Source organism: Macrobrachium nipponense, chromosome 40 (assembly GCF_015104395.2).
Source record: "Macrobrachium nipponense isolate FS-2020 chromosome 40, ASM1510439v2, whole genome shotgun sequence".
Taxonomy (NCBI): Eukaryota; Metazoa; Arthropoda; class Malacostraca; order Decapoda; family Palaemonidae; genus Macrobrachium; species Macrobrachium nipponense.
In genome coordinates, this window is record NC_061101.1 from 36,892,510 (window position 1) to 36,917,366 (window position 24,857).

Sequence of the window (24,857 nt, forward strand, 5' to 3'; positions counted from 1 at the left end):
AACCTTGAAGGAATGGAACACATTAAAAAGAATGAAGAAGTATCCTAAATTAGTGGATATGATGAAAGTACTATAAAATACTGTAGAGAACAATCCAAAGGAGTAGCAAAATGCTGAGAGTTTGCAACACAAAGTCAAAGTATGTTTAGAATTATGATTAATAGGCTTCATGGGCAGAACCTGTCACTTATGTTGTATGTTATCTCAAAACTGGTCTTAACAGATGATGCAGACAAGAACTTTTAACCCTATGTAAAATCTGCATGAAGATATATTTTGAAGTTAAAAGCTTTGAAATATTGATCTCAGATATTAAAAAAAAAAAAAAATTGAGTGCCAATTCTTCAGAGCTGAGAATTGTGGTTAAACCCTCTTACGCCGAAGGGGTATAATAAAAATCGTCTCCCGTATGCCGAGGGGGTCTCGGGAGTGAGCACCGAAGCAAAAAAAAATATTTTTTTCAAAAAATACAGCACGCTTAGTTTTTAAGATTAAGAGTTCATTTTTGGCTCCCTTTTTTATCATTGCCTGAAGTTTAGTATGCAACCATCAGAAATGAAAAAAATATCATATATATATAAATAATTCGATATATGATAGCGCAAAAAAAACAAAAATTTCATATATAATTGTATTCAAATCGCGCTGTGAGAAAACCGTTAAAGCTAACGAGTTAATTTTTTTCGTTGTATTGTACACTAAATTGCGATCATTTTGGTATTTAACACATTAAAAAATGATCAAAGTAACACAGAGAAAATATATCACAAAATGATGCATGAATTTGTAACATGCGGACATAAAAATTTTTTTTTTTTCAAAAATTCACCATAAATTTAAATATTGTTCTAGAGACTTCCAATTTGTTTCAAAATGAAGATAAATGATTGAATATTATTATACTGTAAGAGTTTTAGCTTACAATTGCAGTTTTAGACCATTTTCGGATGAGTTAGTTATTTGCGGCGGAGAATCCGCACGCGGAGGGAAGGAAAAGTTATTTTTAAAAATTCACCATAAATCTAAATATTGTGCTAGAGACTTAGAATTTGTTTCAAAATTAAGATAAATGACTGAATACTACTAGACTGTAAGAGTTTTAGCTTACAATTGGGTTTTTCGACTATTTCGGTAACGTCAAAGTTGACCGAACGTGGTTTTTTGTTTCTCTTATCGTGATTTATATGCAAATATTTCGAAAATGAGAAAAACTACAACCGTTCAATTCATTCTAAGTTGTATTCTACATGAAATTGCGCACATTTCCATATATAAAAACTTTATGTAACGGCTAATTTAAAATGGTGCAAACATTACGACAATCGCACAAAAAAATTTATCGGAAGAGTTACTGTGTGGACGTAAGGAAAAAGTTTTTTTTCATAAAATTCACCATAAATCGAAATATTGTGCTAGAGACGTCCATTGTGTTGCAAAATGAAGGTAAATGATTAAATATTACTAGAATATAAGAGTTTTAGCTTACAATTGCGTTTTTCGACCATTTTGGTGGAGTCAAAGTTAACCGAAGGTTGAAATTTTGGCACTTATCGTTATTTATATCGAAAATATTTCAAAACTGATAAAAGCTACAATCATGAGTATTTTTTTTGGTGTATTCTACATGAAATTGCGCAGATTTTCATATATAATACTCCATGTAACGGCTAATTTAAAATGGTGCAAAAATTATGTCAAAGTGACAAAATAATTCTGAGATGTGTCACTGATACTTTTTAGTGCGATAAGGAAAGAAATTCGCGCTTGCGCGCCTGCGTAACGATTGTAAACAAAACAACGCCTTCATCCGTGAGCTCCCAGCATCCTCCAAGGCGTGTGATTCAAAAGTTTTTGCCTGGTAGGCCTAAAGTATTTTTCCGCGAATTTTTAAAAAACTTTTTTTTGTTTTATGTCGATGTTTAATACGTCCAATCGGCACCCGGGAGACAGTTTATCTCGACCTTTAATATGTCCAATCTGCGTAAGAGGGTTAAGTAGAGACTAAAATGTTTATAATTGATCAGTCCTCTTTAAAGATCGATTCTCTTCGCTAAATGGTCATGTTGCTAGTAAGACTGTAATAGTGAAATACTGTAGGTAATACATTTAGGTTCATGGTTTGAAGTTATTGGCACTTGAGTAACTTTACTGTAGTTAATTAAAGAATTTTTCTTATGCAGACCATGAATTGAAATTTTTCTGATGCACAGTGCTAAATTATCCCATAATACTTGGTACAAAAACTTTATACTACTACATCAATTCAGTTATTTTTTGCATGGACAGGTGTTTATCAATGTGAAATGGGTTTTTACTTTTTGGATGATCCAATTTAATAGGATATTGTTTGAAATGGTGTGTAATATTTACTTTAAAATTTAATTGTTTTTTGAAGTATAACAATGTACTATTGTGTTGTTTTTCAGGAATCTGGTGAAGGTACTGGTGGTTATGCAAAAGAAATGTCAAAGGAATTTATTGAGGCAGAGATGGCTTTATTTGCCAAGCAGGCCAAGGAAGTTGATATTATTGTCTCAACTGCTCTCATCCCTGGGAGGAAAGCACCAGTGCTGATTAAGAAGGTACTGTATATAGTTTCTCTCTCTCTCTCAGTAAATCCTACATTTCACCATAAATTGAAAATGAATGTAGTTTTACTTTATCATGTAAATACTCATTTCCATCCTAACGAACATATAAAACAAGTAAATTGTACCATGCTAATTTTAATAACTTAATTAGTTCATTATTTACAGGTTTATATTTAAGAAATGGAAGCAATACAAATAGTTGTCAGACTACCTATGTATATATATACTTTTACGGCAGTCCCAGGTTATCGGCAGCCTCTGTTATCTGTGATCAGGTGTTATGGCGATTGTCTAGCGACGATGGTAACTGTATTTTCAGTGCTGATATGCGCTGATCCCCATTTAACAGCAGAGCCAATCCTCGCTTATTGGTGCAGATAACCGGGGATTGGCGCCATTATTTGAGATTTTTGGTTATCACCATGCCTTCAGGAATGGAACCCCTACCAATAACTGGGGACTGCTGTTCTGTATATATTAACTGGCCAAGAACAATACAATGAGGAGCACTAAAGATTACATTCTTGTATTGTTATAGTATTCATCAAGTACTGCTATTAGCAGTATACTACCATAGTTAAAAATTCAACAATAACTAAGAAATACTCTCCAACTCTCTCTGTCTCAGTTGAAAAAACATATCTTCATTATTAACATTGTTAAAACAGCAAAGGCAGCACAAAAGTCGAGACCACCCATGAGAACTTCATGAACAGAGTCTAGCGATCTTTGTACAACACTGGAAATTGAAAGCATTAATTCACTAGCATCAAGGCCCATGCAAAAGCCAGAGTTCACACTAGGAAACAGATGATTAATATAAGTGTAGGCATTCATATTTTGTTTTTTTTTTTTTTTTTACCCCCCAAAAAGGTGTTGAGAAATTTATAATGTGAGATTTATAGTTTGCCAGTAAATTGATTGGATAAAAGTACCATATGCAAAAAGAACCTTTTGCACTTAACTGTTACAGCAAAGTTTAGGAGCTAAATATAAAAAAAAAAACCCATTTTGGTTTAAACTTCATTGAGCATTAAGGTTAAATATGAGATCTTTTGTTCCAGAGGACTAAAAATCTAATTAGTAAGTAGCTTCAGGAAAACGGGAATGATGTATATGGCTCTGCTTCCTGTCAAACACAAGGCCACAGGGGCAGCATTTTCCTTCAGACAGTTCTTAGTTTGGTATAGAACACCAGTATTAAATCTCACATCAACTCTATTGCTTCTTTAAAGTAACAAGCCTTCTATAACATCTCTGCAGTTGTCTTTGAGCTAGGTTTAACAGTTATTTGGACATGCTCTTCATCTTTCTTGGGCAAATGTGACCAAATTTGAAGGGAAAGAGCTACATACTGAAATTCTTTCCAGTCTTCTGTAGATTATATGTGTATTGGAGAAGAAGATGGAAAGACCCCACTCAGTTTTAATTATTAAAGAAAGTAAAATATGATCTGAAATCTCATTTGAAATGACCAGCAATGCTTGGTTTATAGCCATAAGAAATAGGGTGGATAATATGTAAACAATTACGAGACTTTGGCATGTCCACATTTTTAATTTGCTTGCAACCTGATTCAGAAATAGAGAGAAGGACTCTGAGGGCAAGGTAGTCAGGAGAAATGGTGGCCAACTGTTTAAGGGGGCCCGGCCGGCTAATGCCGTTTTTTTACGACAGGACTTTGACATTCATACCACTTAATAAGGTGACTTGGGACATCTCCAAACCGCATATGATTTTCGCCTCTGACCTTCGGTTTTGTGACGCCAGGGCATTTATCCCGAAAATAACCATTTTTCAATTCTTACTCTCCTCCTTTGATATTTAATATTAAGACCTGGGATTACTACCATATATAGACCTGATGTAGACCTCCAATCAAATGAGAGTTTTTTTTTTTTTAAAAGTCATTTTTTTGCTAGATATGAATTTTTCAATATGGTAAAAAAATAAACCCTATAAATCACGAGAAAAAAAATTTATAAAAAAAAGACGAAACAAAAATTGGAAAAAAGGGCTCTATTTGATTGTTCTATAATGTCTCTCTGAGTTATATACCAAATTCCAATGTTATAGCTTCAAAACTAAGTGAGGAGATAGATTTTGAAGGTCAATAAGCATAGTTTTTTTGAGATACGGGCGTTCAAAGTTTTCCTTCGTATTTCTATAAAGACAATGTTAATAAATAATGAATATTATGAATGTATATTTCTTTTTTGTTTGTATTAATAAACCAATACTGTTTTATTTATCATAATTTAATCATAAATGATGATCCCTTTGCTCATATATCGTAGCCTGGGGCACTGCTTGAGGCAAGATGGGGCACTCCTTCCTACGTAACCCCCTCTCTCCCCTTCACTAACTTGGCTTATTACAGCGAATTTTCTTCTGTATGTTAGCGAGATGTTTTCCTTGTATTTTCCTCTTTGGCATGATGACATTCTTGCCGAAACAAAGATAAACAAACGTAAAGTTGCAAGAGAATGTCAGAGGTGAAACCTCGAAGGTATACTCTCTTTTTAGGACAGATTTGATAAAGCATGATTATTATGAAATTCATATTCCATTTTGGGTATTAAAAAACCAAAACTATGTTATTTATCATAAATGAAGATCTCTTTGCTCAAAGATCATAGCCTTGGGCACAGTGTGACGTGTGCTGTCAGGCAAGAAGGGGCGTTACTAAGCAACCCTCCCCTCTCCTCACTAACTACGCGTATATTATGATATTCTGTAATAATACTTGAGCGATTTTTCTTTGTCTGTATGTTAGCGAGATGTTTTCCTTGTCTTTTCCTCATTGGCATGATGAACTTCTTGCCGAAACATACATAAACATACGTAAAAGCAAGCGAATGTCACGAGGTGAAACCCGAACGTGTAATCTACTTGAAGTCTATGGTCCAACTGATTCATGATTGAACCAGATACTCGCTTTATGCGAGCCACGGAATCTCTACAGATGCCATCTCACAATTTCTTTGCCAATAATTATCAAAATTTACGATAACAGAAGAAATATTGCATTTTCTTGTACGGATGAATGTTTTTAGGCTTATTGAGTTATGTTTACTAATTACCCTGTAACTACGAAAGTAAGAGGAATTTTGACGAAAATATTTTGTATACGTATTCTCAATTGCCATATGAAGCTCCATGAATTTTTTTCATGACTTAGCATTTTTTTCGCCCTAGTATATACCACCATATATAGGGGTTCCGGCCGTCCCCCCTTAAGAATTAATCTAACTCAGTGGTCTAATTAAACGTTTGATAATAGATAGAAACAGAATTCACCTGCGCATAATAGTGAATGTTGAAATTGCCAATAAACACGGGTATCATCTTCCTGTATCTCAGCCAAGACAATAAGACAGTCAAAAAAGTATCATCAAATTCTGGGTTTTGATATATACTTTCAAGAATTATTTATCCATTAAGAGTAACTGTTACAAGGTTTGGCCGGACAACTGATATTAGCACAGTATTATAAGTAAAGTTTTCATTTTTATAGATCATTCTTTGGAATATTAAGTGTGGTCATGAAGGTTGATTGTAACAAATTAGTATCTAATTTTGTAAATTATATATTTTCAGGAACACATTGATGTCATGAAGCCTGGTTCAGTTGTTGTTGATCTTGCAGCTGAAGCTGGTGGTAACATTGAGACGACTGTACCTGGTGAAATATCAGTTTAAACAATAATGTGACTCACATTGGCCTCACTGACTTGCCATCTCGTCTTCCCACTCAGGCTTCATTTTTGTACGGAAATAACATTTCTAAATTCTTGATGTCCATTGGAGAGAAAGACCATTTCCATATTAATCTTGAGGATGAGGTTGTCAGAGGCTCCATCATTCTTCAAAATGGCAAGTTGCTTTGGCCTCCACCCCCTGTTGAACCTTCACCAGTAGCTGCAGCACCTGCAGCAGCTGCAGCAGCTGTAAAGGAACCTCCTCCACCACCAAATTATTTCAATATTACAATGAAAGATGCGCTTATGTACACCTCGGGTAAGAACTGAATATTTTCCAGATTATAACTATTTGTAGTTGTAAACTGATAGTTGAACTTACGTGTTTAGTAGATAAGATATAATTTCATAAATTAGGATCTTTAAACTGTATTAAGTGCATAAACTTGCCTGTATGATAATTTGTATTCATTTCTTAAAATTCTCATCAGGACCATTACTTTGATGCTTGCATATTTAGATTAGTGGTAATTATTTCAATGCTACATATTTACATACATGTAAAATTACTTTATGTGATGCTTGTGGCAATATATTTCCAGTTTATTCAACACAGCAAAGATGAAAGGTGGCTGTCACTTACTCAACCCCATCCTTGTGTAAGTTGTTTTCTTTCTCATATTGTATATTTTTTATGCAATTTGCAGGGCTGGGTACCCTTGTGTCTCTGGGTATGGGCTCTCCCAATGCTGCTATGACACAGATGATGACAACATTCGCTCTTAGTGTCATTGTTGGTTATCACACTGTCTGGTCTGTTACTCCAGCGCTTCATTCTCCACTTATGTCTGTCACAAATGCTATTTCGGGTAAGTTTCTTTGTTTGTAATTAATTTTCCTTATATTGTTTGGTAATTAAGGTCATGAAAAATTGTACACATGGGTTTTTGCAAAAGAATTTTATTCTTTAGTTGAAGTTGCATTCCAGAGAAACAAAATGTAAATACTTTCAGTTTATAATAAATGTTTAGTATGTAAAGTATGTTGCTACTCATTGTAATTTTATTCATCGAATTTTAGAATGAGGCCTTCTTTTCTAAAATTAAAACTGATGTATTTTTCTTGGTATTTGTTTTTTTTGGAGTTAAGAATGATGTAGCATACATATTTATTCTCTAGTTGAAGTAAATTAAGTGTTTTAACTATCTACTAGGTATAACTGCTGTTGGTGGTCTACTGTTAATGGGTGGTGGCCTTTACCCAACCAATGTTATTGAAGGCCTTGCGGCATCAGCTGCTTTCATCTCCTTCATCAACATCTTTGGTGGTTTCATTGTCACCCAAAGAATGTTAGACATGTTCAAGAGGTCGGCTAGCATTCTTAAGTCTTCTACAGTGTAGAAATTTTATCATACATTTGTCATGAACATTTTTAAAGATACTCAATTATCTCCAACATTTGTCATAAGTTGTAATTAAAGAGATTTGGCTTAGGATAAGAGAAATTTATTATGAATGAAACTTTTTCTTGTTACAGACCAACAGATCCTCCTGAATATAACTACTTGTATGGCATCCCAGCAACTGCCTTCCTTGGTGGTTATGCTGCCACTGCTATGTCTGGCTATCCTGAGAGTCACCAGATGGCTTACCTCGCTGCTTCCCTCTGCTGTGTGGGTGCCTTGGCTGGGCTTTCTAACCAGAAGACCTGCAGACTTGGCAATACTTTAGGCATGGTAATGAAAATTTCCACTTTTATGACTTTTTCAGAAATACAGCTCAGGTTAGTGGTTGAAGCTATCATTTAACAGTGGGCTTTGAAGTTGTCCCTCTTCTAAAGGGTTGATGTCTGTAAAATGATAGCCTCCGCAATTAACCAGCTAATATGTACAGTGTTCCCGTATTTGCAGGAGATAGATACCAGACACCCCCCCCCCCCCCAACCCCTGTGTATAGCTAGAACCTGCAAATAGTTAAAACACTTATAAAAATGCTTAAAACTGCCTGTTTTGTTAGGTAAAACTCGAGAAAACCCCACTAAAAATGTTTATACTTGGTTTTTTTAATAATTTTATCACAAAAAGTGCATTTTATGATGAAATTGTTAAAAAAACAGAAATTTGTGGATATTTCGCATAGAAAATACTGCGAATAGGCAAATTTTCTGCGAAAAATCGGGATATATGTTCCAGAGAGAAATCTGCGACTATCTGAGTCTGTACAAACAAGTAGAAGTGGGTAGACAAAATTTTAAACTTGACTATATTAACCGATATTGTCTCGCTTGAAAGTAGATTACTGTCTGCACTAACATTGTCTAGTATGTCTTTGTTATTTTTGTTAGTCATATGGTCAGTGTTATTTTTGTTAGTCATATGGTCAGTAGAGGCCACAGCAAAAGTTCACTAGTTATCAGACTAAGAAATAAAAAGATGTATGAACTTGAGCAGCTTGCATCTGAAATAACATGTCTTTTAAAACCGTATCAAAAGAACATAAATTATAGTCAAGAACAGACTACAAGAAAATATCAGGTTTACTGTACACTATGCAATTTTAGATTCTTAAAAAACCAATTTTAGATTCACAAAACTCCAAAGTAGCAAAAGCTAAATGTTTTGGTATGGATTGCAGACAGAGGGTAGTAATGTCTTCAGTAGGTGAATAGGTGTATATCTAGGGAAAGATGTAACCCTTGTAGAATTGGGAAGGCATTATAGATGGAAAAGTTCAGGACTGTTTATTTGCAGATTTTTTGGGTGAAATTGAATGTGGTTGGAGAATAAGTTGTAGTGATTGTGTATCGCTGAGGATTGAACAAGAGTGATACTACCATGAATGGGGTTACTTTTTTGTAGAACATTTCTTTGTAAAATTGAAAATATGTAAGTGTTTTGTATTAATAATTGATGATGATAATTTAGTTCAAATGGAAAATAACTAGGTGTGCTTGTGTTTGCAATTTACATGCTGTGTCTTGTGTAAATTTGTACCATTTATGATTTTCAGATTGTGTCAGGTGGTATTGCTTCTACTATTGGTCAGTTAGTGCCCTCCAATCCCGTTCTCATGCAAATGGTCGCTGCAGCTGGTTTGGGCGGTGCCATTGGTACTACAATTGCCAAGAAGATTGAAATTACAGATCTTCCTCAGCTTGTGGCAGCTTTCCACAGGTTTGTTTCCTCACTTGACCATCAGGAGAAGAAAATATTAGATGAGGTTTAGCATCCAAAAAGCTTAGTGGCTACTGTAACTGAATGAGTTGTTGCTCTACATTGGTGAGATATCCATTTCATTTAGTATAAGCACATGAACTCCAATTTAAATGTTTGCCAAGAAGGAATTGCTACCTTTCATTTATATACTCATTTATCTTTCTTTATCAGTGTCACAATAACTTTGATGTATAAAATACCTTATTGTTGAGTAGAGTTTCTGAATATTTTCTTTGCAGTTACTTAGGTTTAATTGGTTATTTTCCCTATCATGTTTGTTTATTAATTTTCATATCATTGTATCGGGAAAACATGGCCAGTTTTGTAGGTGATCATTAAGAAGCTCTCTCTTTATTTCTTTCAACAGTTTAGTAGGCGCTGCTGCTGTTTTAACTTGCATAGCCACCTACCTCCATGACTTCCCTCACTTTGCAACTGATCCTGCAGCCAATGCAATCAAGACTGCACTCTTCTTGGGTACATATATTGGTGGTGTTACATTCAGGTGAGACCAATTGTTTTTCTTGCATTTTGGTGAGACCAATTGTTTTCTTGCATTTTAGTGATTGGTCAGTTTATTTTGAATTTCCATTTGGTGGAATGTTTTCAGGGAAGAATTTCAATGTAGCTTACATTATTTATTTTTTATTGCAGTCAGTATTAATATGATTTTTGAAAAAAAGTGTTGTTTTGTTGCACACTAGGAATTTACAGTTGATTCTAACAGTCCAGTATTATCTAAGAAAAACTTGAAATATTAAAAGATAAATCCTTTCTCATCCTTTCTTATTTCATTCTTACAGTGGTTCTCTGGTTGCATATGGTAAACTTCAAGGAGTGTTGGATTCTGCACCTCTTCTTCTCCCTGGTCGTCATGCTCTTAATGCTGGTCTTATGACTGCTAATGTTGGTGCCATGGCTTACTACTTCATTGATCCTTCTTTGACTGTTGGTCTATCTATGCTTGGAGCAACAACTACCCTGTCAGCCATCATGGGAGTAACACTTACAATGGCTATTGGTGGTATGTACTGTACTTTACCTATTTGATTTTGTGTTATGAATTTATTCCTTTTGTCCAAATGATTTTTGCTTATAAGATTTAGAAACTATAGGAAAGTTATATACTTCCACTATTGTAGATGAAGATTTATGTGTCTCCAGAAATTATTGTTTGCTTTAGTTGAAGACTGTATAAACAAAAAGGTGTTTCTGCTTAGCCAATGAAATATAATTGCAAGATAAGATATCTAGCCCATGATTCGGCCCGATGATGTAATGTTCATGTTGAGCAGTACATATCTCTCTCCTCTCTCTCTCTCTCTTCTCTCAAGATACCCTTCTTTTCATTTCAATTTTATGGCTATATGCAGATGGGAAGGTCTCCATTGCTGGAAATTCAGAGATGACTGCAATCTCTTAACAGAAGGCTGAGAGAGATTATTTCCATTCTGATCTGAGTGTATTTAGGTTGGCAGTCTTAGTGAGGAAGGTAACAGACATTCTCATTATCTTCAGGTGCTGACATGCCTGTTGTTATTACTGTGCTCAACAGTTACTCAGGATGGGCACTGTGTGCAGAAGGTTTCATGTTGAATAACAATCTCATGACAGTTGTTGGCGCACTCATCGGATCATCTGGTGCCATCTTGTCATACATCATGTGCAAGGTACAGTATGTTTTATGTATATAAGATTTAGAAGCATACGCATCAAGCTTTTGCCAGATTTTTTAATAAGTACGTATTCCATATTAACTGACACAATATGTACTCTTAATCACTTGTTTTTATTGCTGTTTTTCATATAGCAAAATTATAAAAATAGACAAGTAATACATTTTGTATGATACAAGAAAATTAAATTGAAACTACCACCTTGTGCTAAGTCTAGGTAGTACATAGGTCATTGGTGTCTATATGTGGTTACTTCTTTGTAATACAGTGGGGCATCGCTTATTCACGGATCAGTATTCACGGATCCAGTTAATCACGGGTTTTTTTTTTCTTGGACCGTTTCTCATGTTACATCACTGGTATGAATCGCTGCATCACGGGTTTGTTTGTGTTGCGTATTGCGATGTTTTTTCGGTAGGCTAACCCTCGGCCGTGGTCCGATAACTACCAACATTCATTTAAAGACTCATATAATGATATTAACTGACATAAAGGTAATAAAACCATTCTCACCTAATATATTATTGTCCTATCTTCGAAATAAATAGCCTATTCACGGTTTATGTACGACGTTCATTGGTAGGCTAAGCGTAGTTGCAGTGCGATAACCACCAACGTACACAAACATTCACATTATGATATTAACTGACAATAAAGGTAATAAAAACCATTCTTACCATATATATTATAGTCATATCTTTCATAAATATAAAAAGCCTATTCGAAGAATAATTCCACATCATTGCACTCAACTTATCGTCGGAGTGGCCAGCCACAAAATGTAAGCATATACCTTTACGTACGAAAATGGTTTATGTATACGGTTGCGTTCAAAGCGACATTTTTTGTTTTGATAAACTTTTAGAAAATTTTAATAGTAGTGGTAGTGTAATTACAGTAGTAATAACATTAAGGCTAAAATTAATTCGAACTTCATTATTTTTTATTTTGGTTCAGTATTCGTATATAACTTCTCTGAACAATGAAGTCATACAACGCTATTTGTCATAGATTCATCGTAAGTATTGCTGTTTGTTATTGGCGACGAAGCGTAAACGAAATACATAAAAGCATTTTTTACCTTATATTTATATCGTCATATCTTCATAATAAAAAGGCTATTCGTGGAGTAATTCCATATCAGTGAAATCAATTTTATCTATGCGAGGTCCAGCCAGCTGACAAAAGTTACGTACGTATATGAAAATCAAATATGGTAGCGTTCACAGCAAGATTATCTTTCGAAATTTTTATAGTACTATTCATGCTACGTAGTAATAATGTTTGGAATATACGTAACATTAATTTTCAATACAAAATATCATCGTTATTTTTGGTACTGAATAATAGTTTAGAATTATCATACATACACTGCATTGTTATGGGGTGGTTTGTGCCAGTGATAAAACAACCAAAATAACGTTCTCCTCTAAGTCAACGCGTTTAGGAAAAACATGACATAGAATCGACTTTGCGACTTCGTTCACTTTGATATTTTTAACGATACAATAACTATCATTTGTACTACTAAAACCATCTTCACATAAGTAATTTTTCGTAAGATATGTGTTGTTACAAAAGCTAGCTTATACATAAAAGGCTTTTATAATTTAAGTCATCTTAGATATACATATGTACCCAAACTCATTGTGGGGAAATTTACTACTGTTTCCTCGGATATTGAAATACTTTAGCATCATTCAAACACTTTAATAATATAATGCATAAATACTAGGCTATACTACTATTTACATCGTATACAAATACTACATACAGTTATAACACATACTTTTATATACAAAGTTAACAGTTATATACACATACTTTTATATACAAAATTAATCATATGAGTAGTGATCAGACGACAGCTGTGCACTGGACTACGTACGTACTACTTGGAAGATAAAACAAACAAAAATTTTGTTGTTGTTAGTCGCCGGGATAGATTAACATTTTTTCCAGAGATTAAAGAGCTGAATTTTGTTTTGAAGGTATGTCAACCGCGTTAGTAAATAGGTATCATCTTCTAAGGAATTTTTTTTCTCTTCTTTTTGCGGAAGAATCTTCAAGCCATTTTGCATTCAAAGTAATGAGAAGGAATCATTCTATTCTTCATGAAATCAGTAAAATACTACACTAAAAATAAAAACTAAAACTACGTTACTGTATGCAAAACACATACATCATCGTTAGCTTCGTGTGTGTAAACGTTCATTCTAAGAAATTACAGAGTAGTATAACTAACACCTGATTGGTTGGTTGGTAGCCATGGAGATCTGTTATCCAATGACTGCCCTCTGCTTCTGATCTATTTATAGACATACGCCATGGATGGCACTAGGTTTGAACGTTACCCATGTTCGTGATTTTCTGACTGCTTGACGGCAAAAATTACTCATTAATTTTCTTTATATAATTATTCCTTCGTGAAAACAATAATATAATATCGCGGTTGACATACCTTCAAAACAAAATTCAGCTTTTTAATCTCTGGAAAAAATGTTAATCTAATCTATCCCGGCGACTAACAACAAGAAAATTTGTGTTCGTTTTATCTTCCAAGTAGTACGTACGTACTACGTAGTCCAGTGCACAGCTGTCGTCTGATCACTACTCATATGATTAACTTTGTATATAAAAGTATGTGTATATAACTGTTAACTTTGTATATAAAAGTATGTGTATATAACTGTTAACTTTGTATATAAAAGTATGTGTATATAACTGTATGTAGTATTTGTATACGATGTAAATATGTATAGCCTAGTATTTATGCATTATATTATTAAAGTGTTTGAATGATGCTAAAGTATTTCAATACCCGAGGAAACAGTATAAATTTCCCACACAATAAGTTTGGGGTGCATATGTATATCTAAGATGACTTAAATTATAAAAGCCTTTTATGTATAAGCTAGCTTTTGCAACAACACATATCTACGAAAATTACTTATGTGAAGATGGTTTTAGTAGTACAAATGATAGTTATTGTATCGTTAAAAATATCAAAGTGAACGAAGTCGCAAAGTCGATTCTATGTCATGTTTTTAACTTTAACACGTATAGTGGTAGAAAAACACCAGTGTGTCGTAGCGATGCGTCATCAATATAGTGGTATGAAAATACCACATGGTATTGTAGCGATACGTAATCACAAAGTACAAATCCTTTTCCCGGACCTCCTCAGAATTTACGACTCTTCAACTTCAAGATCGATATGGTATATATTATATAGTCTAACTTATTGTTAAAATTCACAAGTTGAACTGCAAAACATTATTATATTTTTGATTGTTATGTACATATATTTTTGTGTTTTGACGGAATTTGTTTGTTTTTGAAAATAATACCTATTAGTGAACATATGGTATTAATTGTCCCACTATTTTATTATAGGTGATCTTAATTATCTCACATTCATTTAACAGTATTATATTAATATTTATTTAAATAAACTGTAATTAATAAATAACAATAATGAAAACATAAAGGGAAAAAAAGGTTTTTGCTGCAGTAGTGATGTTTGTTTTTATTATGCATCTGACCTCACATTTCCGAAATCTGAAAAATTCCAAAAACCGAAACATCGGAATTTGTGTGTACTGCACATTTTTTAAACAAACGCACACAATGTCTACACATTTACTGCAAATTACAGTACGTACGTATTTATTCCTGAGATGAGAGAGAGAGAAGAGAGAGAGAGAGAGAGAGAGAGAGAGAGAGAGAGAGAGAGAGAGAGAGAGAGAGAGAGAGAGAATGATTAAGGACTCCAAGGCGTGTTATTTTTACAATTATTTTATTATCTTGGGATTTTTTTTTAATCTTGAGATTTTCTATTCAATTCTCGAGATTAATAAGAAAATTACCGTAAATTGACTAGCATCAGCACACATCTGAATGACTCGGCCATTAGCAGGCTAAACCACCAACCTTATGAACTTGCATGATACATGAGATACATGACAAAACACAAAACCACTGTTTATTGGTGAAAATTAGGGGGTCGCACGATATGGGAGATTGCACGTTATTCGAGTATATACGGTATGTGATTTTTTTTTAGCCTTTTATGGAACAAAATCTAGCAAGAAATTGCCATTCCCAGTTGGCAACACTGGCCTACAAACGTTTGTTTGTTGTTGTTATGAAATGTGGTGTGCGGCGCGTTCTTTAAATTGTACCCATATAAACGAGTTAATTATGTGGCATCCAAAAGCCCTGATTCTTCTACTCTTATGGAAGACGCCTAAAGGTCAGATGAAGGTTTTTACGGGTTGGAATATACTAGTATTAACGTGTTGTGACGAAGGGAAGAGATGTTTCGCTGCATACTGTTGGTAGCATTATCGTTTATTATATTACTGAATTGCACTGCAAAATCGTCCGCCATCTTTTATCAACATAGATTGTTGGTGAGTACCCATATGATTTACATATTTTGATAGTTCTCTTACCACTCATCCTCTCTTTCCTGTAAAAAAAAAAGAGGCCCACCATGCGTATGTAGGCTTCTAGCTGTAATCCCTAGGCTAGTAGGCTACATATGTACATAGTACATATACAACATTTATTTTTTAAGGCTAATTTTGTACAATAACTTTAAAACTGTCTTGAATTTAGTTTTAGGTGATAGTTGAAAACATATTTGGTGTTTGAACTAAAGTAGGCAGTTATAAACATTGGAATAGTGGTCTTGGGTGGGTTAACTATTAAAGTAGGCAGTTTTAAGCAATTTTTGAGGGGGGTATCAGGATAACACGGGATATTTACTTATCACGGGGGGGTTCTGGGCCTATCCGCCCGGTGATAACGAGGCCCCACTGTATGTGTATTCGTATTGTATCTAATTTGATTAAAATTATTAACAATATCTTTTAAATTTTTTCACTGATATTTTTCTATCTATTATTTACTGTGACAGGTTACTGTTGGTTGATCAAATTCAAGTGCACTGCTCTTGGATTCTAAGCAGCCACAGAAAATGTGGCCTTCACCTGAGATCTTTTAATGAGATTTTTGGTGCAGAAGTTTTATTTAAACTGTGACTTTATAAAATATTTCATAATTTTAACATCTAAATTTATTTATACATAATTTTCCTAATTGTATGAATGTATGTGAATACAATGCATAATGTTGATATATTAGTGTGTGTGTGTGTGTGTGATAAAGGCACAGAATGATCTCCCTGGACCCAATACTGGGTCTTGTGGTTCAGTTTTATACACAGAGTCATTACTTTCCTTCTGAGCATAGTATTTTGTGTTAATGATTGTTACCCAACAAAGTTTGAACCCCTTTTTGACCATCCCAGATAGTACAACCTGTCACCTTACAAGGTTTTGGTTCCTTTCAAGACTTGTTAGTCCTTTTAACCTTTGAATATTATGTATCTTCACTCAAAAAAAATCTTATATTGGTTCCACAGGCCCTGGTTCAATTACCTATTAATGCAGCAAAACCTTCCCATGTAAATAGCTATTCATGCTGTTGTGAAGTAGTAATGGTTTTGTTATGGAACAATTCATTTTTTCATACACAAACCCATATCTTCATAGGGAGTTTCCTGTTGCAGCCTGTCCAGACAACATATGGAATGACTCTGCCACCAGAGGTGTTTTGGAACCTGGGTGCTTACTTAGCCACATGAAGAGTGAAGACTTAAGTGGAGTGCCGGGAGGACTGCACATAGTCACAATTAGGCTATTTTTAAATATGTACTGGGAGGACTGCACTTATTCACAATTAGGTTGTTGTTAAATACTGGGCTTGTATATGGACAAACCCATTTTATTGTTTTTATTTTTTTTTTTTTTTCTTACAGGCCATGAACAGATCTTGCCAAAATGTGATTCTGGTGGATTTGGTACCTCCTCTACTGGTGGTGGAAAGCCCATGGAAATTACTGGCACTCACACTGAGACAAATGTTGAACAGACTGTTGACATGATGGCTAATGCAAAGAACATCATCATTGTACCTGGTGAGTTGAGTTCATCATGGACCGAATAGTTATGATGTGTTTGAGACAATATCATAGTATTTTAGATATGCTAAATGTTAATATGATAGCAGTACCTAACAAAATCCCTGTGTTTTAGGGGTTAAAACTTGCCTTTTTCTTTCAGTAATGAGATTTAAATATTTTTCTTTTTTAAGGTTATGGTTTGTGTGTGGCCAAAGCTCAGTACCCAATTGCTGAAATGGTCGATTTGCTAAAGAAGAAGGGAAAGAATGTAAGATTTGGTATTCATCCTGTGGCTGGACGTATGCCTGGTCAACTCAATGTATTGTTAGCTGAAGCTGGAGTCCCATATGATGTTGTACTGGAAATGGATGAGATTAATGATGACTTCCCTGAAACTGACTTGGTATTGGTCATTGGTGCCAACGACACTGTGAACTCGGCTGCCGAAGATGATCCTAACTCTATCATTGCTGGTATGCCTGTACTTCGTGTCTGGCTTTCAAATCAAGTGAGTAAATTATAATTTTTTTATGGTTCATATTACTTTAATGTTGAAAAGGGACCTAACTCTTTATAGGGCTTGGAATCAAAAGACTTCAGTCATTAGGTGGTGTGATATCCCAACAAATAAAATTTGTATATATGTGAAAATGTACAGTACCACATAATAACTTGAGATATAGACACCAATGGCAAATACTTCATAAAAGTTCTGTTTTTAGGAAAAAGTCCTTAGATTCTTTGAAAATCCAGGTGTGAGACATTTGGTATAGTACATTGTAATCTTTGTAAAAATAGTAAAAAAAAAAAAATAAAAACTTATCTTTTGAGATGGTGCTGGCATAGATCTGAGTCCATTTGACTTTAGATGCCTTCTATTTAATGGATTATACCCATGTTCATTGTGTGTACACCCTTTCCCCAACTTACAAAAAAAAAGGAAAAAAAAAAAAGAAAAAAAAAAAAACTGAACCATACACATGGCAGTGCTCTGCTTACAGACAAGCTACAAAGAGTATGTCAGCATTACCAGCTTAATTCCAACCAGGTTTCTCTCATTTCCTTGTTCTCACATCTGTAAAAAAAAAAAAAAAAAAAAAAAAAAAAAAAAAGTGTTAGAAAGTCATGTTGAACTGTATGAGAACGATTATATATGCACTGCATTTAGAAGTGCTGGGGTACAGTAGATGAGTAAAGTATGCCTTTGCACATTTATTTCATGGAGAAAGCTTTTATGATGATATAGTGCACTTGATGAACATTAACATATGCAGACATGTAATATACAATTAATGAATTGCTGCAGATAGGCTGTGTACAGCATGAGAGTATAACATTCATTTCTACATTTGCTTGCATAGTGCTCATGTTCTTTAATTTTGAAACCTTTCAGGTCGTTGTAATGAAACGTTCCCTTGGTGTTGGTTATGCTGCTGTTGACAACCCCATCTTCTTCAAGCCTAACACAAACATGCTTTTGGGCGATGCCAAGAAGACCTGCGATGCACTTCTCACAAAGTTGAAAGAGCATTACGAGTAAGCCAGGGAAACTCGCTACTGAGCTTGGCAACACGTTGGCACCCTTATTTACAAAAGGACGACAAAATTTGTATACATTTTTTAATCTCTGGGGACCTTAATTTGACTGTGTCGAATCCCTTGATCATTTGCATTTTTGTCCAATTAAGAAAAGAGACAAACTTTAAAATTCATTGGGGAATTTGAAAACTATCTAGAACTGTGTTCATATCGCAGATATAGTACAGTAGTGTACATATATTTTATTTATGAGTATGATGGAAGATTTTGCCTTACAAAATGTGAAAGGGTAAATGTTTATGTAAAATACCTTAAATTTTGTTGCCATACTGTATAAAGGCTGTAATATAATTTTTTCTAAAAAACGGTGAAAATTACAGGTTTGTCAGCTAGAAGTAGTGAGTGAAGAGATATGATAATGGCAAAAATGATGCATGATGTACATGTGTCAAATGTATGAATGTTTTATTGTCCTGTGTTGTGAAAGATGCTATTTTAGTTGATAAATAATTAAAATTCATTTTTGCATTTTCTTACCCTTTTTTGGGAATTCGTTCATGTATGAATAAAGAATGACATTACTACTCGAGAAGTAAAAGCCTTTTTTTATGATGCTAATTCCCTAAAATAAAATAACATATAATGTAAATAAAATGCCAAGCATTTTACAAGCTTCAAATTCCATCTTCAGGTCTTGCCACTAGAAAATCAGACAAGAAGGAAAACTGTAAGAACAAAATATTCAATAGAAAAACAGATTTTGGAAAATTTAATAGAGCTAATAAATAGCTCATAAACAGCAGAGGAAAAAACTCTGCCTTATGATAACTGAACGGTAATATTCACGTAATGTGCATTGTAATAATGACCCAACAGTAACCAGTAACACAGCAGAAAAATTATGCAAATGTTTCCTAAATTCGTTATAAAAAAGTTCATAAGACAGGACAGATGAGTTTATATTTCATGTATAGCCAACATTTTGTCTTGACGCAAATTACAAAATAAAAGCTAGCAAATTTAGTTGACTGATTTCCGGGCAATCACCGCCGCTCCTAGGTTTGTTTGAATGGTTTTTACGTTGCATGGAACCAGTAGTTATTCAGCAACGGGAACAACGGCTTTATGTGACTTGCGAACCACGTCGAGAGTGAACTAATACCACCAGAAATACACACGTCTCACTCGTCAGTGGAATGTCTGAGAATCGGACTCGAGGCCACCAATACGGCACGCCAACACCATGCCACTGAGGTGCTCCCACAGATATAAAAGCCTAGATGCCGCATCGGCCAGCCGGACATACGTCAACAAGTCCGCCATCTTGGGCGGTAATTCAAACAATGCAGCAGGCTGCAGTATATGACGTTTTTCCGCCACTATTCGCTTAATATTGCACGGATTTTCTTGTCTGATGGCTCGTTACAAAGCTTACATAATTCCCTACAAGGATCTAATAAATAAAGTTGTTCCTTATTTGTTTGAAAGTTAACTGCAATGACTTTGTTTTAGCAGGTAGGGGAAGGAGGGGGCTAGTACACAAATGTTAATATTTACCCATAACTATTGCTGTAAACAATAATTTGAAATGCTGTGATAAGACAGATGACTAAAGTAGGCCTACAGCTATGGATCTGTGCAACTTAAGTAAAATCTTTGTCTCTCGAAGTGCTCTGTTAAAAAATCCCCCAATATAATTTTTGGCACAGGCCTACAAGTTTAAGTCATAAAACTGTAGGGTTGAGCCTAAAATAAACTACAGTAGGCCCTAGAATAACTAGGGTTTCTGTGTTATCTAGCCTTTGCATCTCTGCCTGCTCCTTTGAGCCTGGGTGGGGTGGGGTTCTTCCATTTTTTTGGAACGGGATGCTCCTCAGTGAATTCTGACGCTCTAGACCTGGCCCTATTTGGAAAATTTACGCGGGTATCAAGAGACCTCGTCTAGTGGCAAAAGTGACCTATCTATCTAGACCTAATTTTATCTGGTGAAATAATTATATAGAACTTAAATTTTTCACAAACTAACCTTTAATTTGCTCAGACTAAGATATATCATTATGGCAAGCTTAACAGTTCAATATAGCTCATCCTAGACCTGTGTTGTCAAGGACCCAAATTATTATACCTTATTTGGGATAAGGGCCTGGGCCATCTCTATACTTCTATAGACCAAAATTGCCAAAATGAGCCAATCCTGACGAGAAACCCTGTATACCCGGTCATAGTAACCGTCCCCCCCCCCCCCCCCCCCACCGAGCCTTTCAGCCTAGACCACATCATAAGGCCAGTCTAATTTTTTTTCAGCTAACTGTTCATTGGTTTGGTCACACATGTATAAATTTAAAGCTGTGGGTGGCCTTATGGGTCATTAAGCCTATACTTTGAAGTAACAACTCCTCAAAATGTATTGCACAATGATTTATTTTCATGATATTTGTTCTTACATTGAATGTATATATAACATTTATTGTACATCTGTGCATTTATTTATAAATATCCCCAGCAATTTAAAAAAGTTTTTTTTTCATTGCTGTTTCCAACAGTTTAATGATACTACATTGTAATGATAATCTATATGCATTGATATGAAATCAGCAGGCTATATCAAAACATCAACAGAAACTCATTATGTGCCTTGCTTGGCCATTTAGTTCTTATTACAAGGACCAGATTAACACTAATATTACATAGCTATAATGCAGTGAAAGAAATCTAGAAACATCAAATTAGTGTCCAACATTTTACCCTTTTTACCTAATGCCCTTAAACAATATTGTTTTAACCATTTTTTTTTCGTAGGCTGTCTTATCACAGCATTTCAAATTATTGTTTACAGCAATAGTTATGGGTAAATATTAACATTTGTGTACAACTAGCCCCCTCCTTCCCCCTACCTGCTAAAACAAAGTCATTGTAAGTTAACTTTCAAACAATAAGGAACAACTTTATTTTATTAGATCCTTGTAGGGAATTATGTAAGCTTTGTAACGAGCCATCACCAAGAAAACAAAAATCCGTGCAATATTAAGCGAATAGTGGCGAAAAACGTCATATACTGCAGCCTGCTGCATTGTTTGAATTACCGCCCCAAGATGGCGGGCCTGACTGACGTGCGCCAGCCTATTCAGGCTAGCGCTCGATGCGGCATCTAGGTCTTTTATATCTATGGGTGCTCCACCCTTGGGGACCGCCTATCTGTTTCGCTTGTAATAAATTAATGGAGCAGAATTTGAAACAGCCAGAAAATTGGTATATATTAGGGGAAAGTTATCATTAAGACCCACATATTTTGATTGAGAAAAATGCAATTGTATGTAAAAAATACATTATCGAAAAAAATTAAATGACAACTAAGCATATTTTATATAAATACTTATATTTATTAAATTATGCTTATAAGTCACTATATAGTGCGTGACAATATATTCAGCCAAGGCCACAGGAAAAATAAAAGAAGGCGTACCGGGCGCTTTCGTGTTATTTCAACACATTTTCGAGGTATAATGCTAAAAACATAGAGAACATCTAACAAAGTAAACATAAAAACTGAAAAAATTGAAAAGAAGTATTCAAAGTCCGGTTAAAACTAGCATTGCTAATGAGACAGGCGAGAGCGCAGTTCAAACTTGCTCTTAAGCACTGCAGGTTAAATGAAAAACAACTAAGAGCCGATGGAATGTCTACAAACTTAGAATCTGGTGATTATCCTCGTCTTTGGAAAGATATCCAGTCTTTAAATCCAAACAAGGGAGTAGGGGAAGCAGTCGGAGACGAAGCTATTGCAAGTATGTGGGGCGATCACTTCAACAATATCCTGAATTGCATAAATGATCAAGATTCCCGAAGGGATGTAGATAACCTCCTTACTGACAACATTCAATTTCATTTTGCAGACCGTATTACGCCAGGTAACATCAGCGATGCCATAAACAGCCTACCTAATAATAAATCGCCCGGCTGTGATGGTCTTCCTGCAGAAGCCTTCAAACTCTGCCATCCCATAATTTACATTTTGCTAGCTGCCCTATTCAATGCGTGCATAATTCACCGGTTTCTTCCAGACTCCCTACTCTTAGTTCACTTGATACCATTAATCAAAAAACAAGCTAAAGGATGCAGCTGACCCTGGCAACTACCGGCCGATTGCAATCACAACGATCGCATCGAAGATACTTGAGTCTGTTCTTCTAGTTAGACTTCTCCCCTTTTTGCATACCACTGGCAACCAGTTCGGGTTTAAAGCAAACCACTCAACCGACACCTGCATCTACATACTGAAAGAATTGCTGAACTACTACCTATCATCAGCCTCTCCTGTTTTCCTTTGTTTTGTAGATGTGAGAAAAGCATTTGACAGAGTAAAATACCTGAAGCTCTTCCTGAAGCTGCATAAAATTTGGGGCCACACCCCCTGTATCTAATTGGCATTTTACATTGCTGGTTCTCCACCACAGCAATTCTGTGTCAAATGGGGGTAACGTATTATCTTACACCTTCGGCTCCCTAAACGGGCTTCGGCAAGGGGGCATTCTCTCTCCATTCCTGTTTAATACGTACACAGATGACTTGAATGTCAAACTGAACTCGCTCCCAATCGGATGCACTGTCAATGAAACAACTATAAACAACCCCTGTTACGCCGACGATATGGTTTCTGATTTCCCCATCAGTGCAAGGTCTCCAACGACTCATCGACACCTGCCGCAATATGCAGAGGAATTTGATATAATCTACAACGAAACCAAGACCCAGTGCATGTCGCTGCTCCCGAGATCGCTTAAGCATATTGCAGAACCTGAAATTTTCCTCGGCAACCATCGGCTGGAATTTGTGCACGAATTTCCGTATTTGGGTCACTTATCACCGACGAACCTAAAAGATACGGCAGACATTGAACAGAGGCGTCGTAAACTATGTGCAGCTGGCAACATGATTGCAAGGAGGTTTGCCTTCTGTCACCGAGACGTGAAACTGCTGCTATTCCTCTCGTACTGCTACAGTATCTGATGGGTGTTCCCTCTGGACGAACTATACCCGAGAGACCATGAGACGCATCATTGTTGTGCACAATGACATTCTGAGACGTCTCACAAACACTCCCCGCTACCACTCCGCCACACAGATGTTCATTGAAAACCACCTGGACAATTTAAAAATCATTGTTAGGCGAACAATGTCCAATCTGGTAAAACCGAGTGAGAAACAGCAGCAACTCGCTCATACAAAGCATCCTAAGGAGTGAAGCAAGATCTAAATTGTGGGAAAGATGGGAAAATGAGGCCTTTGTCCCTAAAGGACTTAATCTCTGTATTGGCAAGATGTCATCTGCAGTTTTGTCATTATTACATTTATTGCTGATATTTTGATTTTTCATTATTACCGTGATTACTATCAAGTTAAAGTTTTATTTACATTTAATTTATGTATTAAGCCCTCTGGACCTGACTACTGTAACCACCTAAGGTCTCTAGTTGTAATTTGAGTTATATAATATGTGCACCAACTGTTATTACTCTCAATGCATATTTTTTTTCTCACCAATATTATTACTGTTATTACCAGTATGATGATTACTAGCTTTTATGCTACCTCAGCTATTTTGGTGGATAAGTGCCGATTATTCATTTTCTTTTTATATTTTATCATGTCTCATGTATCTAGATTGAGTATGTTACTGTCTGTATTTTGTATATTCAATGCATATGGCCCCGAGCTGAAATAAAACATTATTATTATTATTATTATTATTATTATAGTACAGCAGATACAGAACAGTTCAACAAGTGATTAAAAAGAAACAACCCTACAAATCTCGTTAACAACAAATGGGTCCAGTTTGTACATACCCTGGCTTACATTCATTAAGTCACTGTGATATTTGATAAAAGCAGATTCAATAATATTCCAACGAGTTATATCATTACAATATAAAACAACTTTTGCCCCCTCCCAATGAATCATGTGATTAAAATTATTAATGTGTAAAAACAAAGCATTCGACATTTGTCCTGTTCTCACACTATATCTATGTTGTTTAATTCTGGTGTCCAGTCCCTTCCCAGATTGTCCGAGATAAAAACACTTGCAGTTCATGCAAGGAACCCCGTAAATGAGTTTAAATGCTAATTTCCTATAGTAACGATTTCATGGTAGATTCAAATCTG

At 35.2% G+C, this 24,857-nt stretch overlaps 1 protein-coding gene and 1 pseudogene across 1 annotated transcript in view; one reads left to right on the plus strand and one right to left on the minus strand.

The window, feature by feature from the left end:
* The window catches only part of LOC135211784 (NAD(P) transhydrogenase, mitochondrial-like), a gene marked incomplete at its 5' end in the record, with an annotated part of 31,562 nt that extends 12,820 nt beyond the window's left edge, over window positions 1-18,742 (plus strand). The window contains 14 exon segments of the mRNA XM_064244996.1: window positions 2,427-2,582; window positions 6,192-6,290; window positions 6,293-6,611; window positions 7,000-7,161; window positions 7,506-7,659; window positions 7,830-8,028; window positions 9,302-9,465; window positions 9,875-10,012; window positions 10,311-10,531; window positions 11,026-11,177; window positions 17,011-17,038; window positions 17,041-17,169; window positions 17,346-17,662; window positions 18,548-18,742. Coding sequence (XP_064101066.1) covers window positions 2,427-2,582; window positions 6,192-6,290; window positions 6,293-6,611; window positions 7,000-7,161; window positions 7,506-7,659; window positions 7,830-8,028; window positions 9,302-9,465; window positions 9,875-10,012; window positions 10,311-10,531; window positions 11,026-11,177; window positions 17,011-17,038; window positions 17,041-17,169; window positions 17,346-17,662; window positions 18,548-18,694 — 2,385 coding nt within the window.
* LOC135212087 (NAD(P) transhydrogenase, mitochondrial-like) overlaps window positions 1-24,857 on the minus strand; it is a 76,335-nt pseudogene that overhangs the window by 37,986 nt on the left and 13,492 nt on the right.